This window comes from Chenopodium album, chromosome 11 (genome assembly GCF_948465745.1).
Source record: "Chenopodium album chromosome 11, dcCheAlbu1.1, whole genome shotgun sequence".
NCBI lineage: Eukaryota > Viridiplantae > Streptophyta > Magnoliopsida > Caryophyllales > Amaranthaceae > Chenopodium > Chenopodium album.
The window spans coordinates 58,049,186-58,067,733 of NC_137844.1; the positions used below are offsets into that span (position 1 = coordinate 58,049,186).

At 36.7% G+C, this 18,548-nt stretch overlaps 3 protein-coding genes across 3 annotated transcripts; 1 reads left to right on the top strand and 2 right to left on the bottom strand.

Moving 5' to 3' along the window:
• Positions 1–8,421: 8,421 nt before the first annotated feature.
• Positions 8,422–9,431, bottom strand: LOC145566985 (uncharacterized). The gene is made up of 2 exons (XM_081626229.1): positions 9,273–9,431; positions 8,422–9,189 (listed from the first exon to the last, which is right to left on the bottom strand). Exons 1-2 carry the CDS (start codon positions 9,429–9,431, stop codon positions 8,422–8,424), a joined length of 927 nt encoding a protein of 308 aa, XP_081482355.1.
• Positions 9,432–12,060: 2,629 nt separating this feature from the next.
• On the bottom strand, positions 12,061–13,741 carry LOC145566986 (uncharacterized). The gene has a single exon (XM_081626230.1). It carries the CDS (start codon positions 13,739–13,741, stop codon positions 12,230–12,232), a length of 1,512 nt encoding a protein of 503 aa, XP_081482356.1. The 3' UTR covers positions 12,061–12,229.
• A 3,548-nt stretch (positions 13,742–17,289) lies between these two features.
• Positions 17,290–18,099, top strand: LOC145566988 (uncharacterized). Its single transcript, XM_081626231.1, has one exon. The coding sequence runs from the start codon at positions 17,290–17,292 to the stop codon at positions 18,097–18,099; it is 810 nt and encodes a 269-aa protein (XP_081482357.1).
• Positions 18,100–18,548: the final 449 nt, after the last annotated feature.

Consider the following 18,548-nt stretch of genomic DNA (forward strand, 5'->3'; position numbering starts at 1 on the left):
AGATTTGGCAAAAAAATAACGTAAATGTCTCGTTTTACGTATTAAAATGTGAACACGCAAATTGAGACATTTCTCAATAAGCAAAACGAGGCATTAACGTTATTTTTTTGCCAAATTTGAGCTCAATTTGGAACCTTTAGGATCAAAATAGCCCCCAAAACCTTTAACGAAACATTTTCTAACGCGCAAATCAATAAAAAATCTTAATAAATAAAGAGTAGGCCCCACTAACGGAATTTATTATCGGCGGGATAACGGCAAAGTTACCGTATGGAAGCAAAAATTTATCTGAAATTACAGTGTGGAAAGTGATATATGTTAGAGCACAACGTAGAAAAGTAAAATTAAGAGAGTTACTATATAGAAAAACCCAATAAAATTTTTTTTAAAAGAAAACCCAATAAAGTTTTAAATAGGTTGTAAAAAAACAAAGTGGTGGCCTTAAAAATATACGTAGTAAATTTGAAGCAAATTGATCATAACAAAACTTCTAATAAGAATGAAAAACATCCGGAATTGATCGTCGAATCCGGATTACTCCAAAAGGTGAACCGAATGGAACACCAAAAAAAAAAAAAAAAAAATAAACAAGAATGAAAAACAAACCTTATTTGAAGCTTAGACGCACACACAAGCTTTTCGCAGTGAAGACCTCTTACACCAATTAATACTAAAAACACAAGCTTCTAAAGAGCAACAAACAAGATGAAAAATGAGAGGTTTAATGAAGTTTAGGTAAGTACTGGAAAATTTGATGATTTATTTCCGTTCCGTTAATTAACTAATAATGAAGGCCTTTAAATAGGAAACTCTAGTGGAGTATTGGTTTATGCTAATCGGTAATACAAGCAAAGGAAAAAGTTACTAAGTACGACTAATCAATCACCTTTGAGTGGCGGCTACAATAGTCATTATAATGAATTTGCATCACAACTACCATTAGTTTATGCTGATGAAATATATGAATGGTTTGACTACACATGAATGGTTGACAACTTGATATAGATTACTTATTCCGTTCTAATAATATTGCAACAATTGGAATTTTGTCCTATTTATCACTCTGATTTGACCATATAATATGATTCATATATACGTTGAGTAAAATAATCATGTAAGATCTTGTTATATTCGTCTCATAAAATACTTTCACAAAAAATTAAAAAAACAAATTGAAGGGAAAATTTCCCACCACAATGTGACAAGTGTCATGTCAATATTTGCATTAAGATGAAGATCAAAATTCTCCTAGTACATTCTAATGCTTTTTCACTAAGTTGTACTAGTGTTTTTTTAAAAAACAATTATCGTGTAATAACACCTAGCATTGTCATAAAGACTTCTTTTTCCTCTTTCTCTTCCATCTCTTTTCTTCTGATCTCAATTATAAATTTTTATAGGGACTTTCACCGGTGTTTTTACCAGTGGTAAGCCCCAAAAAACTTTTTAACTGCTTTCAATAAATGGATCCCATCTTTATTATGGTATTTATTCAACTAGGCTTTTTTTTTTTTTAGTTTGTTCATGTGATAAAGATTGAAGATCTAGGATTTCATTGTCTCTGAAGGTATCTAGAAGGCCATATGAGTTTTTTCACCCAAACAATTACTCTTCTGTGGATCTCAAGCCAAATTAGTGCTAACTTAAAAATTGTATTGCTTCAGATGAAATTTTTTATTAAGGCGATCGTTAATCGAATCTGCGATGTAACTAGTTCTACGATGATTTGTATTTACGTTGGAATTTTAGATTTCCTAGGAACTGTTTGTAAGTACCGTTTGGCTATCTTATATTAATGAAATCTTTAATCTTCTCATTGAAAAAAATAAATAAATAAAAAATAATATATGTTTTAATTTGCATGTGATATACTTTTTATATTTTTTATTTTTTTACACAAAGCTCATATTATGTTGAATAAAACCACTCATAATATATCAGAGAGAACAGCAGCAGAGGTGCATGAGGGTATGTCTTCAATCCATACTCTCATGTCCTCAAAGTCGTCCTTACTACTCTGAGCTAAGGAATGAGCAACATCACCATTCCCATTTCTACCAACATAAGAAAACTCAATAGAATTATAGAGGCTAGCTTAATGCAAATTGTCACCAACTATGAAGTCGAAACTAGACCACTCTCTTCTGCCCTTCTTCAGATAAAAAAGAAAAAGATGGGGGAAAAAGTACAATGGAGAATAATTAACTAAGCTATAAGCTATGTTTATTCTGATGCTTGTTTCACTAACTTGTTTTCCTAGAGAGATACTAACAATACTATATACGGGATAGCTCAAATGGTTAGAGTTTTCATCCCGATTTCAGGAGATTTTGGCGTTGATTCTCACCCTTACCCTTATGGCTGTCTATACACCAAAATAATAATAATAATAATAATAATAATAATAATAATAATAATAATAATAATAAGGAAAAATACGGTTTAATAATCCCAACTATTGGCGATTTACTTACAATAGTCTCAACTAACGTTTATTCTACAATAATCCTAACTATTGACCCAATTTTCCTCCAGCATTCCCAACAGGTCACTTACCTACTAGTGCAGGTTAAAAGCCTACGTGGCATTAATTTTGGTTTTTTTTTTTCTAACTTTGAATTCTTTGTTTTTTTCTTGTTAGTTAGGTGAGTCAGCCTTTCCTAATTTTTTTGCCCGTTATTTCTTCTCTCTTCTGTTCTCTCTTCTGTCTTCTCTCTTCCTCTCCCCTGTTATTTCCTAATTTTTTTTTTCATCTTCCTTTGAATTAACCATGGCTACTGGAAGGAATCAATTTGGTGGGTCTCCAGCATCATCTTCAAGCTCTAGGGGAGGATTGTATGCCACGACGAGATGCAACTGTGGGCTAGATGCGGTTGTGCGTACGGTGAAGAAGGGCCCTAATATTGGTTGCAAATTCTTTGGTTGTCCTAAATGGGTTGTAAGTTAATTGATTGTTTGTTTATTGAATTTTAGTTTTTGTTGTGTGTAAATTAATTGTTGTACTGTTGAAGGTTGTAATTGAAATTTGATTGAAATTAGGGTTTTTCTGAAATTGTACAGGATACAGAGTGCAATTTCATGAAGTGGGTTGATTGTAGCAATGGAGATGACTTGCGATTTCAGATCTTTGAAAGGGAAACGACTATAGCTGAATTGGAGGTGCAAAAGAGTATGTTAGAAGACAAAGTGAGGAGGTTGCAAAGAAGGGAAATTTTGAAGAAGAAGTACAAGAAATGAAAGCTGAAGTTAGCCAACTAAGGATTGAGTTGATGAGGTCTTCAAGGAATGAATACAATTTGACAATGGCTCTATCTTGTTCATGGTTGTTCTTTGGCATTGTGGTGTTGATGTTCAAGTAGTGTATTGTAGTGGCAATTATCTAAGTAGCTTAGTATTTGGACCTTGAATTAAGTTGTGATGTTGTAGGCAGTGAACAATGTTGTTTGTAACCTTTGGCTTTTTATGGAATGAAATAAAGTTTGTTTATGCAATGAAATAAAGTTTGGATTCAAAACATTAGCATAATTGTGTAATACTTCATAAATTACTAAATTAGAAGAGTCATGATATGCCATACAAAAGTACCAAAATCCAAAATAAGTAGCCAAATATACAGGCTCCTCCTACTACTCCAAAAGCAAAGTTGCTAATTCATAACACAAAAAAAGTAGGGCGTCATTGTTTCATACACACAAATCCTAAAACTACTGAGTGGGGTTATGCTAGTTTGATTGTTGACTTAAGCTCAATCCACCAATGTAATTTGTTGGCTGCTGACTCATAGCTTGTCTGGTCCTCATTGTTGTTGCTATTCCTGACAGCTCCCTTGTGGATTTTCCTTGAACCTACAACAAGTATGCAAGAATGATTAGTTACACTTGACATTCTCCTAAAACCATGAAAGAGTGACATTTTAGTTAACTTACATTGGTAAGGACGGACCCATCATCACCAAAAAGAATTCCAATACCCCTAGGAGCTCCTCTTCCTCTATTTGTTTGGCCTCTCCCTGCACCTCTTCTACCTCTTTCTTGACCTCTTCCTTGACCTCTACCAGTACCAGATGCCCGAGTCCCCACTTGTGCTGTATCTGATGGCCCTGCAGACTGAGACATCCCTACTCCTGAATTACTAGGTGGTGCTTGGGCTCTCCCTATCTGAGGTTGTTGGCCACCTCTTGCTCCTCTTCCTCCCTTAATTGACCTGCCACCTTTCCCAAGTTGTGTGGATTGGCACTGATGTCATGGTGTGCTGGTGCAGCTAATGTAGTAGAGACTTAGGGTTGGGGAGGTTGCCTATCCTTCCTAGGTCTCCCCCTAGGCTTCTTTGTGGGTGGTTCACTAGGTTCCTCAACAGTGGGCTTGTTAGGGCATTTCCTCTTGTTATGTGTAGTTGACTTGCACACAGAACAGGACATTTGAATATCATTCTTAGATAAAGCACCTGGTTTTTTGGGGTTCTCAAATGGATCTTTTATTCTGTTTTTTCTTGGCCTCCCTAGTCTTATCTTAATGGGAGGTGGGGCAAGGGGGCAAGAGACTCTGGGCCAATACCTTTCACCTTCTATTGGAGGAATGGATCCTAACACAAACAAGTAACACAAGCTACATTGCAGTAAGCATAACAGAAGGCGTGTGTATTTAAATTGCATGAATGACAGTGAGGAAATATACCTGCATATGCCTTCAAATAGTTATCCCTTGTGTAACATGGATCCACAAAGTCTTCTACTTCTTTGCTGAGAAAAAAGATGCAGGCACAAGCATGACAGCTAGGAATGCCAAGCATATCCCATTTCCTGCAGCTACAACTCTTATTTTCCAAATTCACAACAAGCTGATCCATGTTGTGAGAGACATTGAATAAAGTCTCTGAAGATGGATACACATTACAATAAGCAGCCTTGTTTTTCTCCTTATTCAACTTACTCTGAATTCTTGGGCAAAGAGCAGTTGTGCACTTAGTCATCTCTTGCCTTTTCTTAACAAGCCTCTTCATTAGCCCAGTTCTTATGTCTTCAAGCATGTACAAAAGATGCTTTGTCCTTGCTTGTATTATGTAACCATTGAGGGTTTCTGCTATGTTGCTGGTTATGGCATCTGTCTTCATAGAAGTCTTTAGGAAAGCTCTGCAGAAGAAAGGAAGGTTATATTTCTTGAATGCCTCAGCTGCATCATTGTTGATTTCAGCAAGTTCCTTCAATCCTTCATCATAATCTGCTATGCTGTAAGATTTTGTAATATTCCAAAATTGTAGCTTGAGTTCATCTCCTCTGTAAGTCTTGTGCCAGTGAGCATAGATATGTCTAGCACAGTGTCTATGCTCAGCTTTGGGCAAGACACTTGACACAGCATTCAGTATTGCCTGACACAAACATAAAGTGCACTTAGATTGAAAGCAAAAAAAGTATATGAATAGTAAGAGAAACATCATTAATAAGATAAGACACTTACTTGGTGTTCATCTGAGATGATAGCAACTTCATCTCCTTCACCCAAGTCTAAACAGGTCTGAATGTTGGAAAAAAACCACTCCCAGCTCAAATTGTTTTCTCCTTCTACAACAGCCCATACCACTGGGTACATTTGGTCATTTGCATCCCTGCCTACTACACATAGGAGCTGACCACCTAGAAAGGTCTTTAAAAAGCAAGCATCTACAACTAGAACTTTCCTACACCCTTCATTCCACCCTTTTGCAAGACCCTCGAAACACATAAAGAGCCTGTGGAATACTGGTGTAGGCAATTTTGTCTAAACTATCACTAACTCAATGTGGCTACCAGGGCTGATCTTCTGCACAGTAGCTAAGTACCCTCCTACTTTTTGATAATGCTCATGCATAGATCCATGTAAAAGCTTATGTGTTGCATACTTAACTTTGTATGCAAACACTCTGTTGATTATCATCTTGTATGCCCTTTTAATACATTCAACTATCTCTTTGGCTAGCCAATGAGGTCTTGTTTTAAACACATCTAAAAACTGCTGTGCAACCCATTTAGCTTTTAACTGACTGTTTTTCTTCATATTTCTCTGGCAGGTATGCTTACTGCACACTCTCTTAACCAAAATTGTTGCCTTTCCAGTATGCCAGGAACCATAGACTCTAAATGGACAACCCTTAATGCACCTTGCCTCAATCCTTTGACCCCTGTTCTTGTCGCTATTAGTGATCACTAGGTTTTTGCCTTGGAACACAGCATACTTAGACACAGCCTCTTTGAAGTCATCTCTTTTTGCAAACCTCAAACCAACTCTCCAAGTAAACTGTGAAAAGTCAATGTCTGGGCTCACTAGCAAAGCAGATCTCTTTGACCTGTTCCCCTCATTTCCTTCATCATCAGTTGGTGGTGGGGAGTTCTCTTCCTCCTCACTGTCTTCATACTCACTCTCATGCTCAGACTCCTTTTCTTGCTCTTCCTCAACAACAATGGCCTTACCCTCAATTGCTTCTCTAGCCAACTAAGCTGCAGTTTATACTAGTTGTGTGGTGCAGCTCTTCACTCTCTCTCTCTCTCTCTAGCTTGGATGTATTCTTCATCACTGATATCAGAATCATAAAGGTCCCCTTCATCCAATATGGTCTCATTATACTCATTCTCTAATTCTGCATCTAATCCATCCAAACCAGTGAGGACATTTTCATCTTCCAACTCCAACTCATACCCATCATCCTCCTCCTCATCATTAGTGCATACTCCTTCAAACAAAGGAACTTCAACCCCTTTCCCTTTTTCACTACACTCTGCTAAAACACCTTTCCCTTTATCTGTCAGAGGATTATATGATGGGTATGCATCATCACTTCCATCACTGTAGTAACCTTCACACGGCTGATCTATACTAAGTGGACTTTCAGGCCTGTTATCAACCCAATCATATTCATCATCAGCAACAGGTTGAGAGGTTTTTGCTGGAGTTGTTGTATTTCTCGGTGATGTTGTTTCTTGAGGGGTAATGTGTTTTAGAAGACCTAGATCTAAAGTATTAAAAGTAGTATGGGTAAGGTAGGGGGAAGTTGGGGCATCTATTTCTTTGAGTGAGGTGGAAGATGCTTTTTTGGGCAGCTCTTTTTGAATTAATGGTGGGGCAGGTGCTTTTTTGGTCCTTGGGCTAGTCCTAACTTGATTCAAAACAGTTAGTGGGCCCCTTTTAGGTGTCTTTTTCTTTTTTTTTTAATTTGGATGGTTGTGGGGAAGATTGGAAAAAGTGGTTGGAACTGTCTTACAACTTCTGGTTCCTCCATTGGCTCACGCTCTGGTGACTCATCTCTATGCTTTACATAAAGCTCCACACACCTATACTTCACACCTAACTTTGCAACCTCCATAATATCAGCATCATCATGCACTTTCCTTAATCCATTTGTCATACTTAGCCCAGGCACCAAGTAATACAGACCAACAACTTGTTTCCCCTCACTACAACACTCCTTAGCTAACTCAATTATGCCAAAGAAACTTAACAAATTTGGGTCAATTTGCTTAGATTTACCTCTACCTCCCTCATAAACCAATTCACCATTATTAACATGCTTGAAGAACCCACTATGCCAAAACTTCAAAGCAATAAAATCATACATTTCAACCTAACAACTACAACAATAATTCACAATTACTAACACACCCAGTAATAATCAACAATAAACCCTAACATGACAAATACAGTAAACCACAACAAACAAAAATCAAAATTAATTATAATTCACAAATTATCACAACCCATAACAACTAACCACACGCACACATAATTATACTCAATACTCGCAATAAATCGCATCAATTTGAAACATAAATTGACAATCTTTGCGAAATTTAACAAAACTAGGGTTTACCTGAGCGCAGCTTCACTTCACTTCTTCAATGGCATCGCGAAAACTATCCTACCACCGTCGCACCTTTTTTCCTTTAAATGGAAACGCAATTTCGCTGGATTTTTGCCAATTTTGGAAACTGAATTTTGGTTGAAGAAGTTAATTCAAAGGAGGAAGTGTTAATGGCGGGATTTAATTTTTGCAGAAGGTGGTTGAGGGTGATGACGTGGCTTCTAATTTGGGTGGGAAATGAAATGAGGAAAAAATGAGGGAGGTCAACTAAAGTTTTTGTCCAAGTCAACAATCCTAAAGGGATAAAAAAAGGAAAAAAAAAATCTGGGGGGAACATTAACTTGGCAAACCGGTTTCCAGTCAAATGGGACTGCTGGAGGAAAATTGGGTCAATAGTTAGGATTATTGTAGAATAAACGTTAGTTGGGATTATTAAACTGTATTTTTCCTAATAATAATAATAATAATAATAATAATAATAATAAAAAGGGCAAAATTATCCGCAACACCTTGGAGTATGGCTAAGGTGCATTGAGAACCCTGAACTTTGTGTAGTAGCCAAAACACTACCAAATAAAAAATATACAGAGTACACTATGTCAATGAGACAAAGGCCATGAACTCCTTATCCGATTCAAGAGCATCCATCGAATCAGGTGGCAAACATAGCTCTACATCCACACTTCCTCCTCCTTCACTTCCGGGGCAAGCAAACACCAATCCAACACCCTTGATTCCATGCCCTGTACGAAAAGCTCTGGCTTTCCCTAACCCGAACTCGTTACCATACATGTCAAACCTGGATGAATTTGCTACTCCTACACTATTACGGTTAAGAACATCCTCAATACACATTATACTTGGAGACTTTAACCATACATTATAAAAATTCCATACATCCGTATCATTAAATACGGATTGATGCAACAATGAGGCTGCCCACCCCAAATTATTTTCTAGTAGCTCACCGACTGTTGTACTATACGTGAGAAGGTGACAAAAATTGCCAAAATAATACTCTGGTAAAGGAGGATCTAATCTTTTTCTAGAGTTGGCAACTAAGTGATTATACGTAATATGATCATGAGGTACGCGGTTTGCTCTAACCATTGACCTCCAAATAAGAGCACACAAGGACTGATATGAAGATATATTTTTAGCATAACCTTTTTCATTTGCCACGGCTTTTAACCTTGCTATAGAATCGGATGAGAAATGAAATATCCGATCTCCAAGTTGAGGCGGTTCATATTTTCTTAGAAATTCATCAGGGTGAGTGAAGGGAATTGGGAAAGGGCCGGGAACACATCCATCAGGATACCAACGGGTGTAGACAGGTAGATCTAACTTACATATTGTATCCTACCATCATTTCCTCTATGTATCTTAGACCATACGTTCCAAAAGTTCCAATATGAAGTTCCATCTGTAATACTATGATTTACCGTACAAGCAATAAAATTACCATCTACGAGCTCAGTGACTTGAACTGACAACAAAGGCTTTGAATGGCCGTCGTAGTTCACCAACTTCTCATTTAAGCCAAAAAAAGAGTGAACTATCAAAGGAACATCTTTTGGTGAGAGAATATCGAAAATGGTCATATCTAAAGCGACATGAATAAATCTAGCCCCGGGACCCTTGTTACAATCTACATACACTACGCTTTCATGCTTGTCTTCATCTACCTCAGTGACAAGCTGACCTGCTAGTGGATGGAAATGATCGCGGGTAAAAATAAATCAATAATGACGGCGGATTTCAGAAAATGGGGATCCATTGCCCCCGACTAACTGATTCTACATTTCTACCATAGCGATCGACAATAACTCCCTGGAACACTATGTTTCCACATGGATCACTGTGTCATTTCAAATTGAAAATGACATTAATTATTCAAGAATACACATTATTTGTTTTCAAAATATATATATATATATATATATATATATATATATATATATATATATATATATACATTATTGAATGAGCCCTTTGGGGCTTTTAGTTGGTGTTTGTAACTGTCCAAGGGTCCAACTACATCTTCCACACCTTAAAGGCTTTTAGGCCCAATATGTAAAAAGAATTAATAGCTTTCTTGTACTTTTGTTGTTCCTTTAAATTCGGGAAGAAAGCTCTAACCACCTGAGCTATCCCTCACTCCCGAAGTTCCTTCATTCTCTCCTCCACCCCTTGCATTTGTCATATACAAGTAGTTTACTTGCATAGATAGCTTTATACAAACTCTACACATGCATTGTATTTTACCGTATAATTTAGTGGAGGAAATGAGGAAATTCGTTAAAAATGAGTTCTTAATGGTCTTATGATCTTCCACTCCAGGTTGGTATTGGCTAGGATTTAGTTAGTCAGTTTGATTTCATTTGAGTGAAGTTTCTCATTTTCTCCCCATCATTCGTTTAACCATAGCCAGTAAATTATCAGATAAAGAGCAAAATTTTCATTTAATTTTTCAGTGATGCATGGTTTCTGGCCTGGTTAAGTTGTAGAATGTATTTTTGAAAATCTAGCTTGTTAACTTGAAAACTCATTTATTCTTATCACTCTTCTTTTGCACATAAAATGCGATTTAAAAAACAAAAGAAAAAAGAGGAAAAGAAAGAAAGTACAAAGGAGAACCATTTTTCACTTGTTTTCCTAGAAAGATACTAACCATATATAGAGTATACTATGGCTTTTGGATTTCAATAATTTACTGTTATTTTAGACTTAAGTCCTTACTATGGCTATGAGACAAAGGCCACGAATTCCTTTTCGGGCATTATTTGTGACTCTTAAGAACCTTCGGAAACCCAACACGGAAGTCAAATATGAAAGCAATTTAGAAGGTGTCGCAATTCAGTGTCGGATATTCACAAAACACTACATGGTAAGCATATCGGTAATATTTATTTCCGGGTTAAAAAAAAGAGGAAAATTGTCCAAAATTAAATGTTATAATACATGATTTGAAAAACAAAAGAATATAGAGGAAAAGAAAGAAAGTACAAATGAGAACCTTTTTTCACTAACTTGTTTTATTGGAGAGATACTAACCATATATACTGAGAATACTATGGCTTTTGGCTTTCAATAACTTACTCTACTTTTAGACTTAAGTCCTTACAAGGGCGATGAGACAAAGGCCATGAATTCCTTTCCGGATACTATTTATGACTCTCAAGGTCATTTTAGAAATCATGGAAGTACTCGGATGCATAATCTCGTCCGATGAAAGAATGATATACAGAAGCCAAATATGGAGGCTATATGATACACGAAATCAGAGCAATTTAGAAGATGTCGATACCCGGTGTCAGAAATTCACAGAACACTATGGGATGCATCCCGGGATCATATAATATTGTTTCGATTCATATATGACCATTATTCGGCTACATAAAGGCCTCGTGAAAGCTTATAGCCAACACAAGAGATGTGTATGAAAACGGATAAATTGGATGCTTAAAGGCAAATTAGATGGTTCCACCCATCCAATTGGACTCCCAAAGGATGTTAGGGACCATGGTAAACATCTCGGTAATTTTTATTTTGGACCAAAAAAAGTCAAAAATTTCCAAAATTGAAGGCTATTATCCACACTTTTTGAGCAATTTCAGAGGTTTCGCGACCCGGTGTCGAAAAGTATTAAGATAGTTGGGACATATCTCGGGGTCATATAATGTCGTTTGGAACCATATATGATCATTATATGTTGTCATAAACTTCCGTGACAGACTTGAGTTTATGAAATTGGTGCAAGTTGTAAACGGGTAAATTGAATGTTTAAAGGCAACTTGGATGGTTCCACCCACCTAATTGGACTCTCGGAGGATATTAGGGTCCATAGTAAACATCTTGGCAATTTTTATTTCCGGGTCAAAAAAAGTAAAAAAATTCCAAAATTGAAAGATATTATCCATTTATCCACACTATTGAGCAATTTTGGAGATTTCGAGACCCAGTGCAAAAAATCTTGCCATATTAAAAGATACATCTCAAGGTCATATAATGCTGATTGGAATCATATATAACCATTATATGTTGTTATAAATGTTCGTGGTAGGCTTGAGTTTATCAAATTGGTATAAGTTGTAAACAGGTAGATTGACCATTCAAAGGCATATTGGATGGTTTTACCCACCCAAATGAACTCCTGGGTGTATTAGGGTCCACGGTAAGCATATCGACAATATTTATTTCCGGGTCAAAAAAAAGTGAAAAATCGTCCAATATTAAAAGCTATAATACACTATTTTAAAAAAATAAATTTTATTAAAAAAAAAAAGTACAAAGTTCACTAACTTGTTTTATTAGAGAGATATTAACCATTAACAGAGTACATTATGGCTTTTGGCTTTCAATAACTCACTGTATTTTTAGACTTAAGTCCTTACTATGGCTATGAGACAAAGGCCATGAATTCCTTATCTGATTCGAGAGCATCCATCGAATCAGGTGTCAAACATATCTCTAGATCCACACTTCCTCCTCCTTCACTTCCCGGGCAAGCAAACACCAACCCAGTATCCTTGCTGTTTCCATACCCGGAACGAAAGGCTATGGCCTTCCCTAACCCGAATTCATTGCCATACATGTCAAAATGAGGTGAATTTAATATTGATACATTGCTACGGTTAAGGAAATCCTCGTTATAGATAAATTGTGGAGACTTCAACCATCCGTTAACAAAGTTGTGCTCAGCCTTGTCACTACTATAATTTATCACAGACTGGTGTAACAAAGAGGCTATCCACCCCAAATTGTTATCAAGTAATTCGCCGGCTGTAGTACTTGTTGTGAGACACTGAAAAAAGTTGGCAAAATAATACTTTGGTAAAGGAGGGTCTAATCTTCTTCTGTTGTTCACCAATAAGTGATTATGAATGATTTGATCGTGAGGTACACCATTTGCTCTAACCATCGACCTCCAAAGAAGAGCACACAATGACTTAAAAGAAGAGATATTTTTTGCATAACCTTCCTCGTTTGCTATGGCTTTTAACCTTGCTATAGACTCGGATGAGAAACGAAAGATCCGATCACTAAGTTGAGTAGGTTCAAATTTCCTTACAAATTCATCAGGGTGAGTGTAGGGAATTGGAAATGGACCAGGAGCACGTCCATCAGGATACCAACGGGTGTAGACAGGTAGATCTGACTCGCATACTGTATCCCTACCATTTGCTCGATGTATCTTAGACCATACGTTCCAAAAGTGCCAGTATGAAGTTCCATCTGTAATACAGTGGTTTACTGAACAAGCGATAAAAATACCATCCAGGAGCTCAGTGACTTGAACTGACAACAAAGGTTTGGAACTGCCATCATAGTTGACATACTCCTCATTGAGGTCAAAAAATGATTGAACTACCAAAGGAACATCCTTTGGTGAGAGAACATCGGAAATGGAGATATCTAAAGTGGCATGAATGAATCTAGCCCCAGGACCCTTGTTACAATCTACGTACACTACGCTTTCATGCTTATCTTCATCTACCTCGGTCACAAACTGACCTGCTAATGGGTAGAAATGAACAAGGGTTCGAGAAAGTGATTCTTTTAGACTTTCAAGGAACGAGTGGATTGAAAAAACTTGGTTTTTTATATGTGATGGTTTGGTGAATAAAAGACCAAATTGTATGTGGTGGGCAGAAAGCACCAAGAGATCATGAGGAGTTAAGTGATAGGGTTGTTTTGATTCCTCTACTTCGTGCTTTGGCTTAATGAAATTTTCAGAAATACACTTAATCAAGGGAAAATCTGGCTTTCTCATTTCTTTAGAACACGAATGATCACCATAGTAGGCCTTAGGTGTATATATGTATGTAGCAGCTGTCGCGCTTCTAAGATGAGTAATTCCTTTCAACCATCCTTGAACTGATGCAAGTTTGCAGCGTTTATACCACATCATGTAGGCACTGGATGAGAAAATGAAGGGTAAGTTTACAAATAAGAAAGAAAACCAACTTTAGAAGCTTAAGCTTAGCTTACAAAGTTTAACGATTCAAAATGTGCGGAGTGATGAGTGATGACTTCCTCGCTAATAATAATCAAAAGTACAAAAACACAAGCAGCGAACAAGAAGGAAAAAAAATAGAGATATTCCTTAACCTTAACCATCAGCTTAAGATTTTGGTTGAACTAGTCCTCTAACTTGTCTAAAAAAGCAAAATTTATATTTTAGTACTCCCTCTTTCCTTAAGAGAGTATTATGTTGGTAGTCAAATAAAATGAAATTTTAGATAGGTTGTAAAAAACAAAGTGGTGGCCATAAAAACATAAATTTCAAGCAAATCGATCGTAAACATAACTTCTAATAAGAATGAAAAACAAACCTTATTTGAAGCTTAGACGCATACACAAGTTTTCCGGCAGTGATGATATCTACACCAATTAATACTAAAAACACAAGCTTCTAAAGAGCAACAAACAAGATGAAAAAAGAGAGGTTTAATGATGATTTATTTCCGTTCCATTAATTAACTAATAATGAAGGCCTTTAAATAGCCGTATGCAATAAAGCTAGGATAAGGTACGAAACTCTAGTGGAGTATTGGTTTAAACTAATTGGTAATACAAGCAAAGGGATATAAGTAACTAAGTACGACTAATCACCTTTGAGTGGCGGCTACAATAGCCATTATATTGAATTTGCATCACAACTACCATTCGTTTATGTTGATGATAGGAAGTATATATGAATGGTTGAGAACTTGATATTGATTACTTATTCAGTTTTAATAATACTGCAACAATTGGACTTTTGCACTATTTATCACTTTGACCTCATAATATGATCCATATGTTGAGTAAAATAGTCATGTGAGATCTTGTTATATTAGTTTCATAAAATACTTTCACAGTATCAATTTTTTATAATGTGCTTTAGAATGAGTAAAATAGTCATGTGTTTTAGAATGAGTAATTTCATCCATCATTATTAGAACAGAGAAAATACTTTTTATTATTATAAAAATTATTGAAGAAAAAAAAATGTTTCACCGTACAATTTTAAAAGTTGCAAGTACTTTGACGATACTTCTACAGTTTATATCACTATATTTAAATTATGGGCCTAATACATTAGTCTTCCCATTTTAATTTTATATTGATCATTTCAGATTTTCAAGTACATGCAAGTATGCAACATAACTACGTAAGTAGCTGTCAACTAATTTGATTGGCTAAGCCCATGTCGGTAATGAATCTAATGATATATTACCTCCGTTTTTTTTAGTTGACACGTTTTGACTTTAACATTATTCACACGCCTCTTTTTAACCGTGTTTTGTGCTTTATATGTAATGAAAAATATAGTGATCTTGTTAGATTCGTCACATTATATACTTTCAATATATCAACTTTTCATAATTTTTGCTTATTGATAATTAAAGATATTAATGATTGAATAAGTGTATTGGCAACGTGACTAAAGAAACGTGTCAACTAAAAAGAAACGGAGGAAGTACTAATTAATAAGCAAGAACTTTAACTCCGCGATATTTATTAATTGGGTAATGATATATGTAACCCTTAGGGCTGTATATAAGCATTAAAAATATACTTCCCAAAATAGAATTAAGTTGGAAATTCATGAAAAAATCACTCGCGGATCGGTGTGATTAATGTTAATTTTTCCTAAATCTTTCCTTTTTGAATTTCTTATACATAGCCCTAAGGGTTATGATTATCATTTTCCTTATTAGTTTTCATAACAAATTATACTCCTATTAATTCAATAATGACTTTTGTACTCCGTACCTAATACAGTAATACTGTTATATTCTAGTGATTATTTAACGGTAAGATTATTATATTAACTTTCTTTATTAAATAAGATTTTATTAGTTGTTTAAATACTAAGATCGACAAAATATAAGGAGAACAAAAGGAGTCTCGCTCTGGGTTAGGGTTTTCTCTCTCAGCAAGGGTCTGAGTGGTTTTCTCTTGCGCGTTCAAGCGGACTCCCCTCTCCGACGGGGCTTTTTCGGGAAATAATGTCCGACGATATCTTGGAGAAATGGTCGAAATTAAACATTACTGAAGAGGAAGATGAAATTGCTGACGTGGGTGAACACAATAATGACACTCAGGAAAGCAAATTAGCCTTGTCGATTGTGGGGAAACTCCTGACTGTGTGTTCATACAATTTTGAAGCTATGCAACAGACCCTTAAACAGGTGTGGGCGCTGAAGAGGGAGGTAATTTTCCGCAAAATTGAAAATAATCTGTTTATCATCTAATTTTTCCATTGGCGTGATAAAGAAAAGATACTTGATGGGGCACCATGGAACTTTGACAATCAATTACTGCTACTTAAAAACATTTAATGTGGAGAACAACCAGAAGCGATCGAATTAAAATTTTGTCCTTTCTGGATTAGACTTTATAATCTCCCCCTTGACAGTAGGTCTAATGATGATGTGAAAACGATTGCTGTGAAAATTGGGGTAGTTATGGAGGTGGAAGATGATGAATTAGGATGGGATAAGTCGCGTAGGGTCCGAGTGATGGTTGACACCACAAAACCTTTGCGAAGAATCTAGAAGATTAGAAATAAAAGAGGTGAAGTCTCTACAATCTAGTTCAAATATGAACGTTTGTCCTCTTTTTGCTTTATGTGTGGCATACTTGGACACACTGAAAAGGACTGTCCGAATATAGCGGAGGATGAAGAGCCTGATGAGAAGCAATGGGGTCTTTGGCTAAGGGCATCTCCTAGGAAGGGTAGAGCAAAGATGGTGGAGGAAATGGTGAAACTTAAGTCGAAGAAAAAATCACTTGTTTTGTCCGGAAACCAGAGGTGGCGGTGAGGTTGAATAAGATGGGTGTTATGCTTGGTGGAGGGAGGAATCTGGAGGGGAAATAACCTGTAAAAAAACCTTAACTATGAGGTAGGGGGGATATCTGAGTTTGTGCAATAGGAGCAAGTGCAGCCTTGTGATGATTAATGCAAGTAGGGGTGATAAGGAAGGGGTGTTGAGTAAGGATACCACGGCTTAGAAAACTATACGGCAACATGAACAAAATCCTCTGTCTATTGTTGTCAACCCCACGTGCAGCAAGGAGGGAGATCTGAATGACAACATAGGGGTGTGTTAAAAGAAGTGGATGAGGTACTCTAGGCCTATAAATGATGACGATGTTGAGATGACAGAGGGGGCAAAAGGTATTGAGAATGCTGATTAGGGGATACAGAAGAGAAATGTTGAGATGATAAATGGTAATGCCACTAATGTTCTAGGGATAGAGGGGAAGAAAAGAAGGAAGAAAAACGAGATACATGATTCTAGTGACAGACATATCCAAGTAGAGGGTTTTGGTACGAACCAAGCCCTCGAAGAGCAATGAAAATCCTAAGTTGGAACGTCCAAGGATTTGGCAACCCTTAGATGGTTAGAACTCTCGTCGACCGGTGTTGGAGAGAGAGGCCAAACATTGTTTTTTTTAATGGAAACAATGATAGATAGTAATATAGTAGAGAGGATTAAAAAGAAGTGTGGTTTTGACAGTGGTGTTTGTTTTAGTAGTGACGGAAGATCAGGAGGGATGGGATTTTGGTGGAGAGATGTGAAGGTGAATACAATTTCTTTTTCAACTCATCATTATGCCGTTGATATCCTTAATATTAATGGTAATCCGGCTTGGAGAGTCATTGGTATCTATGGGTGGCCGGAAACTGAAAACAAGCACAAAACATGGGAACTTATGAAAAATCTTAAATCTTCTTGTTCAATCCCGTGTATTATGTTTGGAGATTTTAAAGAAATCATGAGTATAAGTGAGAAAGATGGAGGTGTTGTGCGTCGGGAGAGCCTTATGGATGCATTTCAGGATGCCACTGATTTTTGTGGCCTAAGAGATATGGGCTATAAGGACAGCATCTTCACATGGAGAAGAGGAAAGATCCCGAGGACAATAGTCAGAGAGAGGTTGGATAGATTCTTAGCACATGATGGTTGGTGCAATTTGCTTCCTAACTTTTCTGTTCGGCACTTCCCAATGTACAGGTCTGATCACGCACCGATCCTTATGGAAGCAAGCAACTACTTTAAGAGGGGGAAGAGAAAAAAGATATTCATATTTGAAGCACTATGGTTGTCATCTGATGAGTGTGCTGATGTGGTGAAGCAGGCATGGGCTGGTAATGCAAGTCTTGAACCCCATGATCGAATTGCTTTCTGTGCTATGGACCTTTCACGTTGGGCAGCCAAAACTTTTGGTATCTTAAAAAAGAAAATCAGCAAAATTGAAAATGAATTGGCATAGGTGCAGAATAGTAGAGTGGATACACAAATGTTGAACCGTTTTGAAGCTTTGTCAGCAGAATTGGATGAGTTGCATAGACTTGAGGAATCGTATTGGTTTGCTCGCTCTCGAGCAAATGAGATGCGGGATGGAGACAAAAATACTTCGTATTTTCATCGAAAGGCAAGCCAAAGAAAGAAGAAAAACCACATATGGGGGCTGCTCCATAAAAATGAAGTGTGGCATGATGATCCGGAGGAAATACAAACTATTGTGGAAAGCTACTTTGCTAAGCTTTTCACAACTGATTCTCCATCAGAATTTGATGTGGCCTTGGAGGGTATTAGTTGTATGGTTTTGGACGAAGTTAATACAATTCTTGATACGGAACCCAGTGGTGAGGAGATTAAAAGTGCATTGTTTCAAATGCACCCAAACAAAGCACCGGGACCAGATGGCATGCACGCTCT